Source organism: Myxine glutinosa, chromosome 1 (assembly GCF_964187855.1).
Source record: "Myxine glutinosa chromosome 1, kmMyxGlut1.1, whole genome shotgun sequence".
Taxonomy (NCBI): Eukaryota; Metazoa; Chordata; class Myxini; order Myxiniformes; family Myxinidae; genus Myxine; species Myxine glutinosa.
Window position 1 is genome coordinate 3430850 of NC_136261.1, and position 12551 is coordinate 3443400.

Genomic DNA, 12551 nt, shown 5'->3' on the forward strand with positions numbered 1-12551 from the left:
GAACATGTCTTTCAATCCTGACAAATCTCACACTCTCACTATGTCTCTCCGAAAAGACCGACTGGACAACCCTCCCATCTACTTTCTCAACAATCCTTTCCAAAAAGTTCGGTCACTCAAGCTTTTGGGTCTCACTATTTGCCGTGATCCTTCCTGGGAAAACCACATTTCCAAGCTGTCCTCCAAAGCCAGTCGCCACCTCCGTCCTTCCTTGGCACAACTGAGCTCCTCCTCACCACATACAATCCTGAAGCTTTGTTGAACCTGAGAAGCTGATTTAGTCTCTATAAACCAGGCAACACACTGCACTTTTTGTGGGGACACCATTGGCAGTAAATGTGATGCCTGAAAATCAAAAAAAGTGAATAAAGCTATGAGAAACGTCCTTTAACATGCAGCAAACCGCATCATTGCAGTTGTTTCTGGCAAACATGCAGCAAATCACAAACCATTTTAGTTCTTCCTTCGCTGGTCTCATCTCCCAGAAGGTTGACTGCTATGGATCCTCACGTCTGTCTATGCTGTGATACCCTTACACATTCACATAGGTTAACTGAATGCAGTTCATTATATCCATCATCCATTTTCTCCACTGCCTCCTCTGCTATGTGATGTGACCGAAGTGTTGTACCTTTCTCTCTTTGATGTTCTGCACTTATTTTCTCTCTTCTCCAGCCATTTGCAGCACTTCCTCGTTAGTCTTCCCGTCTGTGTAGGATATGTGGGACATCCTCCCCTATGTCCACATCTCAAATGCATTCAGCTTATCAATCGTCTCTTTATTTGTTGTCCATGTCCCATTTTATTACTGTTTCAATTTGGTACGGTAATTTGTGGATACCCTGTGTATTAATGGGATACTTTAGGAGTTTTTTTTTTCATGTTTCAGGTGTTGCGACAAGCAAGTCCTCCAGTCAATCTTGAAAGACCTCCAGAATGTGCCGTTGGGAGTTCCTCGCCACCGCGGCCTCAACGTTCAGGTTCGCTTGCGGGAGGATTCATGTGACAGTTTTAAAATGCTTCAAACGGTGGTCATTTGTAATCTGCAATGGTCATTTGTCATCATTTATGATTATAGCTACTAGAATCTTGCATTCATTCTGATTTTAAACAGAATTTGAGTTTGTTTCAGGTGGACAATGGAGGGTGTAAATTTAGTCCACTGCAGGTGATGGGAGTGTGGGAGGGGGGCAGCAACAGCAAGGAAACGAGGTGTGTCCCACACCATTCGACATTTTTTCAACATTGTTTTCGCTGGCATATTCGTGGTTTTTCTGACCAGCTTCAACATTCACAGCCCTGTGCTTCGTGAATTCGTGGTTTTTCTGACCTGCTTCGACATTCACAGCACTGTGCTTTGCAAATTCGTGGTTTTTCTGACCTGCTTTAACATTCACAGCCCTGTGCTTTGCAAAATCGCGGTTTTTCTGACCAGCTTCAACATTCAGGGCCCTGTGCTTTGTGAATTCGTGGTTTTTCTGACCGGCTTCAACATTCACAGCAATGTGCTTTGCAAAATCGCGGTTTTTCTGAACTGCTTCAACATTCACGGCCCTGTGCTTCTCTAATTTGCGGTTTTTCTGACCTGCTTCAACATTCTCGGCTCTGTGCTTCTCAAATTTGCGGTTTTTCTGACCTGCTTCAACATTTATGGCACTGTGCTTCGCAAATACACGGTTTTTCTGACCTGCTTCAACATTCATCGCCCTGTGCTTCGTGAATTTGTGGTTTTTCTGACCTGCTTCAACATTCACGGCCCTGTGCTTCATGACTTTTGGTGTTTTTCTGACCTGCTTCAATATTCACGGCCCCGTGCTTTGCAAATTCGCGGTTTTTCTGACCTGCTTCAACATTCACGGCCCTGTGTTTTACAAATTCGCGGTTTTTCTGGCCTGCTTCAATATTCACGGCCCTGTGCTTCGCAAGTTTACTGTTTTTCTGACCTGATTCAACATTCATGGCCCTGTGCTTTGCAAATTCGCGATTTTTCTGACCTGCTTCAACATTCACGGCCCTGTGCTTCACAAATTCATGGTTTTTCTGACTTGCTTCAACATTCACAGCTCTGTGCTTCATGAATTCATGGTTTTTCATGGGATTTTTTATTTCTCATTATGAATCACGAACTGCCAGGAATCTATCCACCGCCCCCCCCCCCCCCTTTTCCCATTGAAACAATGCCCCCACATTCGTGGATTTGACATTCGCGGCATGTTCCAGTAATCAGATGCCCTGGAGAGGATGGAAGGGCAAAGCTTGGATGAAAGGGCCATCCGGTTTCAATCCCACGTGAATGTCATGTCCGACAGTATAATCACGATCCATGTGTATGTACAATCACAATTGTGCATGTGTACACTGTAGTCACGTGAAAAAGTAAGTACACCCCATGTAAAGTTTTGACTTTTTCAACATATTTCAACATACAGCTATTTGATCTTCATTTCAACAATATTGATCGATGAAGGTGATATAATATAACAAATATCATGTAACATTTACATTTTGTAGTCCATTGTATAATTTAAATAAACATAAATGCAAATTTCGCATGTGGAAAAAGTAAGTACACCTTGGCCCTTGATCCTTCTCGATCCTCCTCGACCTTTCTCGGTCTCTCTCGGTCTTTCTCGATCCCTCTCGATCCTTCTCGATCCTTCTTGGTCTCTCTCAATCTCTCTTGATCTCTTTCAATTTCTCTCGATCTCTTGATCTTTTTTGATCACTCTTAAGGGCAGTTGCACGATCTACGAAACAATACGAACCTGGGATATAGTCATGGAATCCTTAGGCTTGTTGGATGATAACGGTCTTCGCCCTTCCTTTCCTCGCACCCAACCAGGACGGCTCTCCCTCGGAGCTGCGGTGTACAGCTGGTGAGTACTAGGAGGCCTACGTTAAAAAGTTTAACAAGGGCACCACCGAGGTCACTGTTTCTCGAGACAGGATCTTTGATAAGGAAAGGACAGGTGAGAGCTTTTTAGGGGAAGGTTCTTTATTTTCCGAAGAAAGAGCTGCCACAATGCCCGAGGCAAGAATTTATACGCTGCAGCTTGGCACCCAACTACGATGGTGGAGTTCGGAAGACTTTGGTGACTCTGCCTCTGCTGCGGAACTACAGCACCGCCATCTTCCACCTGGCCCACCCACTGCACTGCCGCTGGTTCACGACGGTGAGCGTGCGGTGCATGCCCCGAGGCGGGATGTCCCCTCTGAAGATGGGCAGATGGTTGGGTCCTCTAATGGGGTGTGGTACGATATGGTACCCCTCGAGTGGATCAGCCCAGGAGCTATTGGCCTCTGCACTCTAGGCTCCTGCCCAAAAACAAGGAACGACAACGATTATGACAACAAAGGTGAAGAGACCGTTGAGGATGGAGAAGGGACGGCAGGAGTGGGGGAACCATCATGGTGGGACCATGTGATGGACATGGATGGTTTTGGCACTGGATGGGGCATGCCTGGCTTGCAATGTCAGGATAACCCGAAGCCCTGGAGAGGATGGAAGGGCAAAGCTTGGAGGAAAGGGCCATCCGGTTTCAAGCGCCGGGTTGAGGAGGTGCCAGGAGGCACGGGTGAACATCTGCATGCTCCTCAATTAAGAGAGATGGTGGCAAGGCCGGCACCTCCTCGAACAGCAGAGGGGGGCGCGGTGGCAGATGCGCCTGAGATGAGGACGCTGGAATCGACCTCTGCTGCAGAAGAGTTGGGACTGGTGGAGCTTGCAACACCTCCAGATCCTAGTATCAAGGGGAGATTCTATATAGACATCCTGAATGGTAGGCACTGGACTGAGTGTTCAGAGGCTGAGATTAAGAAAATGGATGAGGCTGCCTTTGTATACAGTCATACCCCGTTTTACGCCATTTCGACCTACGTCAAATCCGACTTTACGCCACTCTTCTAGAGTAAATTTCAGTTCAGCGAACGTCATTATGTGCGACTTTACGTCACTCCTACGGACGTGAAAAAAAAAATTTTCCTTAAAAAATATATTTAAAATAAATAATTAAAATAGTACATAAATTAACAATAAAAGAAGCTAAAAAACAATTTAAAATGAGAACCAGCAGCTGCACGTATGTACAGTATACTGTACGTACATTTTTATATTTTTTTAATGTGCTTTTCATTCAAAACAGAGGTGACGTACAGTATTCCTTTACTGTGTCTGTGTTAGCCATGGGTCCTAAGAAGGATAATGCTCGTGTTTCCAAGCGTAATGTGGTTACAATGGAAGATAAGTTAAATCTGATTAAAAGGTGAAAAAGTGTCGGTGATAGCGCATAGACCTTATCGCGAATCGGAACCGCAATGCGTCATGGGATCGGAAAGGGGCAATAGCGCCGCCGGCGGTCGCTGTCACTTTGACAGACTGCTTGTTTACATTGACACACTACGTGAGCCTTACCACTTTAAACTACTTTTAGGACTTTTTTACTGTGACAAATTAACTGTGAACTGTGATCAGCTCATGAGCCAGTATTTGCAAGCCAAGGACACCGCCGCAAAACTGAAAGCCGCCATTGCAGTATGTAACAAGAAGCTTACTGTTTCGGACATAGCAAACTGTGATGAATTTGTGAAACTTTATACAGGTTTACCTAGTTATGACCTGTTTAAGTGGTTATTAGCAGAAGTATCCCCTCATGCACAGAACCTTCATTATTATAAGGGGAAATTATCAATGGAAGACAAGACCTGGCAAATAAACAATACTACAAAACTCGGAGTTAAGCGATCTCAATCTTTAGAGGATAAACTACTCATGACACTCGTGAAGCTTCGGCTTAATCTTCGCGAGGAGGACCTCGTATTTCGCTTTGGATTAGGACAAAGCACCGTCTCCCAAGTTTTGTTCGCAAGTGTACAGCCAATATAAGTCAAGACCTACTCTCAAGTGCCTTGTTGGTATTACACCTAGCGGAACAATTTCATACATCTCCAAACCTACAGGAGGAAACACGTCGGACAAAAAAAATGTAAAGATGACGAACATTGTAGACAAGTTCCAGCCCGGCGATATTTGTATGGCCGATCGAGGTTTCAACATTCAGGAACTGTTCTTGCATAAGCAGGTTGTTTCTCTTCTCCAATGGGAACCCCCCTTTCCCTCAAATATTTCTCTAAATCGCTGGATTTTAATGCCAAAAAACGCTGAATTTCTTTCACATTAGCCATCTTCCTTTCCGTAAACACAGCCTCGATCGTAGACAGACGCTTCCTCTTCTGGGTTCGTGTTTACCTTTGCCCCCTTTTCGATCCCATCATGCTTTGCTGTGGAGCGCCCTCTGTTGATATTTACCGATTCGCGATAAGGTCTATGCCTTAGGGCTGCCACGGTCGACGGTATCGACCATCATTCATGATGGGGAACGTATTCTCGCATACGTCACTGAAAAAACGCCGACGCCGAAGACTGCTAAAATGTGTGTTTGTGTTCAGAAGAGACGCCATGTTTAAGGTGAATAACATAATCTTATTAATTTTATTTATTATTCTTTACAAATTCATTTATTAATTGTGTTCATTACTCATTAAAAAATATGACTAAAATGTGTTTTTAGTGTTCTTTAAGGTTTAGCGATAGTTATATACTTTCTCGAGTTGTTTACTCTAGTTTTATGGTGTTTGTCTTCATTTTTAAGGCATTACGCCCGGTTTACGTCAAAAACCGAGTTACGTCACGGCTTATGGAACCAATTAATGACGTAGGCCCGGGTATTACTGTATATATAAATTGATTTTACCTACCCTTGTGAGCTGTTTGTGTGTCCTTGTGGTTTGACTTTGAATGTTTTCGGGGAGATGGAAAGGCACTTCGCCCTCGACCATAGGAATAAGAAGCTTTCATGTCGTTGTACGGCATGCGGTTTTAATGCGAGACGGCAGCCCCGTGATTTACTGTTGCATATCCCTGAGTGCCCGGGCAGAGTCATCGACCATTGTGACCCCAGCGCGGCTCCTCCATCTGTGTCAATATCATCCCGTTTCTGTGCCGCCTCCTGAGCGACCTGTCCATCCCATCCATCCCGAAAGCATCCTCATTGTGTGCCCTACCGACACCTATGTTTGTATCTGTGCCGCGGGATTCAGCGACCTCACGGAAATGCGTCGTCACATCATTAGGGCGCACCCGCGTAGCCTCCTGCTTTGTCGCCGTTCATCCTGTACATTTGTTTTCCATTCCCTTCATGCGCTGCTGTGCCACATCCCCAAATGTAACAAAGGCGGCCCTCAGCCAGCGCATCAGCATCAACATCATCGCTCCCATTGCCGTGTTCCTTGTGCCCCGCTGGCTTCACGACGGCTCGGGGACGCTCCCAGCACGACAGGCAGAAGCACCCTGACAAAGGGAATAGGGACAGGATAGCGGGCGCACGTGCCAGGACTGGACCGCCCAGAGTACATGAAGGTAATACTGTTGGAAGGGGAATGGGTCAGTGTGTGGCTTGGGCACCTGAAGAGATTGTCACACTGATTCGGTGGACAAGGGCATATGTGGACCGGCCTGACATTAATAAATTGCTGGCTAGTAAGCTTCCAGGGAAGACGCTAAAGCAAATTAGAGATAAGCGATCTGACCTGAAGAGGAAGGAGGCGAGAGTGACTCTGCGACAGCAAAAACGGGCGCTCGCGGCACATTGGTTCTTTTATATGGAGGAAGCATGTCGAGCGAGCGCAAGTTGCCAGACAACAGTTGTTTGTGCCCCCGGCTCCAGTGTGTTGGCCCGTTAACTTTATGGTAGGTGTCACTTCTGAGAGGAGTGTGCTGCTGCTGAACGACCTCATGAGGAGGTGTAATGCCTGTTGAAGCCAAGGTCCAAGGTCGGTGAGGGCGAGAGCGGGTGTGGGGGGCAGTCAGTGACGGGCCCAGAGTAATAGAAGTAGAAACAGATGGGATGGCCTTGGCTTTCATCGGGTTGGGTCTGGAAGAAGGGCAACCATCAGGACGAGGCCAACTGCATTGAGGGCTCGGCAGCGTGCAGCACAGTTCAGAAGGCTGGCCGACTTGGCAAAGAAGAACAGGAGGAGGCTCGCAGTCGATGTTCTGTATGGCTCTGTGACTGTGGAATGTGAGATCCCTGAGGAGGTGGTGTACGAGTGATTCAAGGCCAAATGGGAGCACAAGGACAAATTCGTATCTTTACATGGTTTTGGAACCATGGGCGCCGGGCGGGCCTAGAGACAGAAATTTCCCAAGAGGAGGTTCAGGTGGCCCTGTTACGGATGAAGGCAAATTCTGCAGCGGGCCCAGATGGGATTAGGCCCAGCACTTTGGCCAGGGTAGAGGATCGGTGCCCTTCCCTGAAGGATCTTTTTAACAGCTGGATGGCAGATGGTGCGGTCCCTCAGCAGATTAAGTCGTGCCGGTCCAAATTAATCCCCAAAACCGCGGACCCCGAGCAGTTGCATCATCTGGGTAACTGGAGGCCCCTGACAATTGGGTCGGTGATTGGCAGGACCTTCTCCAGAATTTTGGCTAATAGGATAAGTGAGGCCTGCCAGCTAAATACGTGGCAGCGGGGATTCATTGAGGCACCAGGCTGTAGCGAGAATACCGACACGCTAGTCAACATCTTGGGCGAGGCCAAAACTAATAAAAAGGCGGTCGCGGTTGTCTTATTGGATTTTGCCAAAGCTTTTGACACCGTGTCGCACTCCCACATCTATGCCACCCTCCTGTCTAAAGAGGTCCCGGGGCACCTGATCGACCTCATTATGAGCACCCCGGTTGGGGTCACCACCACCTTTGGGAAAATTGGGCAGGACAAGCCTACAATTGGGTTGAAGGTCGGAGTCAAGCAGGAGGATCCATTATCTCCCTTGCTCTTTAATTTGGCTCTCGACCACCTCATCTGTGAACTGGAAAGGGCTGGTGCACCATACTTCTTCAGGGTCTCGGGAGTTTGGAGTTCAGACCTCAGAATGGCGCTGGAATTGACTGCAAAGGAGGCCCGAGCGTGTGGACGAATCCGATTCCATCCGAGCAGGGAGACGGAGAACACTGCTGCTGACGCTGCCGAGGATGACGGTGGAATAGAGGGATCCCAGGACGGAGATCCAGCAGCAGCAGAAGCGGCGGAAGTGGCAGACGGAAGGAGACGTGAACGGGAACGGGAGGAATGGACGTGCGTGGTGCAGGTGTGCGGTCTCGTGTATGTTGACAACGTGACCCTGGTCAGTTCCTCCTGGGAGGGTATGCAGCACAATCTGATGGTGGTCGAACGATTTTACCAAGGCTCCGGGCTCTCCTTGAACCTGGCCAAGACCAAGGGGTTTTACCTTGACCACACGGCCGAGGGGGCCCCGGTTTACAACAACTGCGCCGAGTGGACGTTCGGGGATGACAGCATCAGGATGCTACGACCGGATGACAAGTTTGAATACCTGGGCATCACCATCTGCCTGTCCGGCTACGCCTGTCTTGATGATGTACGGGGCAGGCTCATGCTGTGGCTGGACAGAGTTAGGGATGCTCAGGTCCGCGCGAGGATAAGGGGAGCCCTGATTAAAAACCACATCATTCCCCGGATGCTTCACGATCTTGTGTGTGGTAAGGCATCCAAAAACAGGTTGGTCGTGATGGACCGGGCCATTCCGTCGGCAGTGAAGCGAGCCCTTCATCTTCCGGAAATGACACCCAACGGGCTCCTCCATTCAAGATGCAGAGATGGTGGAATCGGTCTCGCGGAGCTCGTGGCTGCCGTTCCGAGGATGGTAGCGGCCCGGGACTGGATGCTGATGCACTCGCGCGACCACGTGACCCGCACCATTGCGATCAGGTCCCCGGCGGGCACATCCCTACAGTCCCGCTTTACCGAGCTCAGCCTGGAGGTCACCCCCGCTCGGGGCATTACGACGAGCGGTTGGGGGACAGCTGTCTTTCACAAGTGGTGTGCGCAGCCGGTTTACGGGCTCGGGGTCGCGGCGTTCTGTAATGACCCCATCAGCAATGACTGGCTATATGAGCTGAGGCTGGGCAGGACTCGCCATACCATCGCGGCCCTGCAATTGCGCTCCAATACGTACCCGACCAGGGCGGCGCTGGCCAGGGGTAGGCCTGAGATGGACGTTCAATGTCGAAGGTGTGGAGAGGAGGTCGAGACCTTGGTCCACATCTTGTCCTGCTGCCCTGAAATACAGGAAGCAAGGATAAGGAGGCACCACAGGCTCTGTAAAATGGTGGAAGGCCTTGCCAGGAATTGTGGATGGACGACCACCAAGGAGCGAACATTCATCAGAGGCGAGGGGCAAAGGTACAGGCCGGATCTCATCTTGACGAAGAGTGGCTTCCCACCGATCATCTTGGATGTTACGGTGGTGTTCGAGAGAGACTCGAGAAGCTTCAAGCGTGCCTACCATGCAAAGATCATGAAGTACAGGATCCTGAAGCAGCTCGTGTGCACTGAGCTTCAGGTTCCTGAGGTGCTACCCTTTGGCTTCCCGTTAGGGGCGAGAGGAAAATGGTTCCCCAAGAACTCCGACGTGCTCCTGCTCATCGTTGTTCTCCGTCCGAATGCGGTGGCGCAGAGATTGGCACGGGCGGCGCTCCTCTTCTCACTCGACATGCTTGCAACGTTTGGCACTGACACCCGGGAAGGAGACGGAGACGCACCCACCCGATGTGTAATGTATGGAGCGTGACGGGTGCTGTGTGCCGTGTGCCGTGTGCCGTAGGCCATATGCCGTGTACCGTATGACGTGTGTCTTGTGCCGTATGACGCATTAATTTGCTCAACCCGTGGTAGGTCGGTGGCACGATAGGAGAGCTGCTTGCTGTGTACATATGCATGTATATAGGTGTACAGAGATGAATATATTTATATGTATATTGTCGCGATCCCGGCTGTGAAATGGTTCCCAGCACGGAATACGGACGTTAATGTCCGGGCTTCAAGTAGTCCACGGAGTGGACAGAGAGAACTCAATAAACACAATTGTGTTTTAATCGGCCTTCTAGGGGTAAGGCACGATGCTTTATTGGCTCGATCACAAAAACCATAAATGGTAACAGGATGGAATACACTGCACAAAGCCTGCAGGAACTGTCGGCCCCAGAAGCTCCCAACAGGACGCAGGCAAGATCACTCGCGGTTCCAATCGACGATCTCCGGGACTCGGAGGGTAACAGAGTGGAATACACCGCACAAGGCCTGCAGGAACGGTCGGCCAGCAGCTCCAACACGACGCAGGCAATATCTGACTCACGGTTCCAATCCACGAGATCCGGGAATCACTCGTTCTCTTCCGGAGTTACTCACTCGTAAAATACAGAACGGTAAACGATCAGCCCAACGCGGCTGTCGTGAAGATTAAGGGAAATCCCTTTATCTATTTCCCACTCGGAGCCTTCGAGAGTCGCGTCCGTTGCATAAGATGGCGACCGCGCTCTCTGACCCCTCCACCAATCACGTGCCGAATCGCCTCCCGATCGCGTGAGGCTCCAAGGAGGCCACGTCACGCGGTGGGCGGGGCACCAAATCTGGGTGAGAACAGGTGGTTTCACCGGTGGTTTCTCACAATATATATATATTTTTACCAGGGTGATTGAAAAGTAACTCCCTATTTTAAAATATTTAGAAATTATTTATTTATTGTTTTCTCAAATTTTTAGTGTTTGTTCCTTAATGTATGAGAATTTAATCTGTGTTGGTTTTTTTTCAGATTATTTTTTGTTTGAAATTCGGAAGCCCGACAAACATGGCTGGACGTCTTACCCTGCAGGAGCGTGCCCAGCTAGTGGTATGAAGATTGGTCTGATCTCTTTAAAAATATCCTCTGGTCTGATGAAGCGGTATTTCACATCGGTGGGTTTGTGAACCGTCACAACTGCTATTACTGGGCAGGAGAAGATCCTCGTGTTATTTCTAAAAAACGCAATATCGGCCCAAGGTAACGGTGTGGTGTGGAATGACTTCGGAAAGGATTGTAGGTCCCTTCATTCTTCGCGATACCATGAATGCCAAAAGGTACCTCACCATGCTGCAAGACAAAATCTGGCCAATTATCAGTGCTTCGGAGAATGTTGAAGATTTGATTTTCATGCAAGATGGCGCTCCTCCACATTTTGCTATTGTTGTTCGTGAATGGCTGAATGCCCACTTCCCTGGGAGATGGATGGGTCGTCGAGGTCCGTATGAGTGGCCAGCCAGGCGCCCTGACTTAACACCATGTGACTTTTTTCTTTGGGGTTGGGTAAAAGAGCAAGTCTACTGTACCAAACCAACGACTTTGGAAGAACTTGAAGGGCGAATACGAGAAGTTATGTCTTCCATCCCACAAGAGTTCCTGGTGAAATCAGTTGACGCGGTTCCCGGGCGGCTTGAGAAGCTGGTGGCGAATTCTGGTGCCCATATCGAATTTTAAATAAAACTTCATGCTATATGCTTTCTTCTTATATCCATTTCTTGTAAAAATTATAGTTAAGAAATAAATTATAAGTATTTTAAAATAGGGAGTTACTTTTCAATCACCCTGTATATATATATATATATATATATATATATATATATATATATATATATATATATATATATATATATATATATATATATATATATATATATATATATATATATATATATATATATATATATATTATATATGTGTGTGTGTATATACAAAAAAAAAAAAAAATTCCATAAACCCACACACAAAATATCCCCCCCCCCCCCCCCCTCTTTTGTGTGTTTGGGCAGTTTGCGCTGGTTACGCTTATGACTGATGTATATTGCTTATAGATTGTGCGTGGCTGGACTTAGTCTCTTAAACAGTGGCCGCGGTAGCTCTGTTTAGCTTTCGGGTGCTTCACTCACGGTGTTTTTTGGCCTCACAGTGAGTCGGTTGTAAATTATAAGGCAGAGGTTAGGTGTATATATGAGGCGGGCAATGGTGCCTGAGGAAGTCCCCCACACCCCACAAGGATGAGACTGGGCAAGGACAACCCAAAGAAGCAGGTCACGATGTTATGCCTGTCCATCTACAACAGGTGAGATCACCAAAGGGTCCATGTACACATCTACGGGCCACAAATGCGTGTTGGCCTGTGGACACATGGTGCGTTTAACATTTGATGTGTATGAGGGACCGGGTTAGCTGATCACTCAGTCACCTACGCTTTTTCTCTCGGGGCTTGCCGAGAGTGCATGTTCACTCTTGTTTGCCGGCGAGAGTCTTTACCCTCCCTTCCCTCATTCCCTCGTACTGGCCAGCCAACCTCAAGTAGGCGTTTCTTATAACTGTCTACCAGTCTCTGACATCGACTGGGAGAAATTTTTGCCCACTCCTCCATGCAGAATTCTTTCAGCTGTGCGATGTTTGAGGGGTTTCTTGCATGCACAGCTCGTTTCAAATCCCCCCACAACATCTCGATGGGATTTAGATCCGGGCTTTGACTTGGCCATTCCAGAACCCGCCATTTCTTTCTTTTCAGCCATTCCTTGGTGGATTTACTGGTATGTTTAGGGTCATTGTCATGTTGCAAGGGTCCACCTTTGGTTGAGCTTCAACTTTCTGACAGATGGCCTCACATTATCCTCAAGCACCCT

At 48.1% G+C, this 12551-nt stretch overlaps 1 protein-coding gene across 1 annotated transcript in view; it reads left to right on the forward strand.

The window, feature by feature from the left end:
• RTTN (rotatin) overlaps positions 1-12551 on the forward strand; it is a 362213-nt gene that overhangs the window by 264400 nt on the left and 85262 nt on the right. The window contains exon 38 of the mRNA XM_078776353.1: positions 890-980. Coding sequence (XP_078632479.1) covers positions 890-980 — 91 coding nt within the window. The remainder of the gene's footprint in view (positions 1-889; positions 981-12551) is intronic.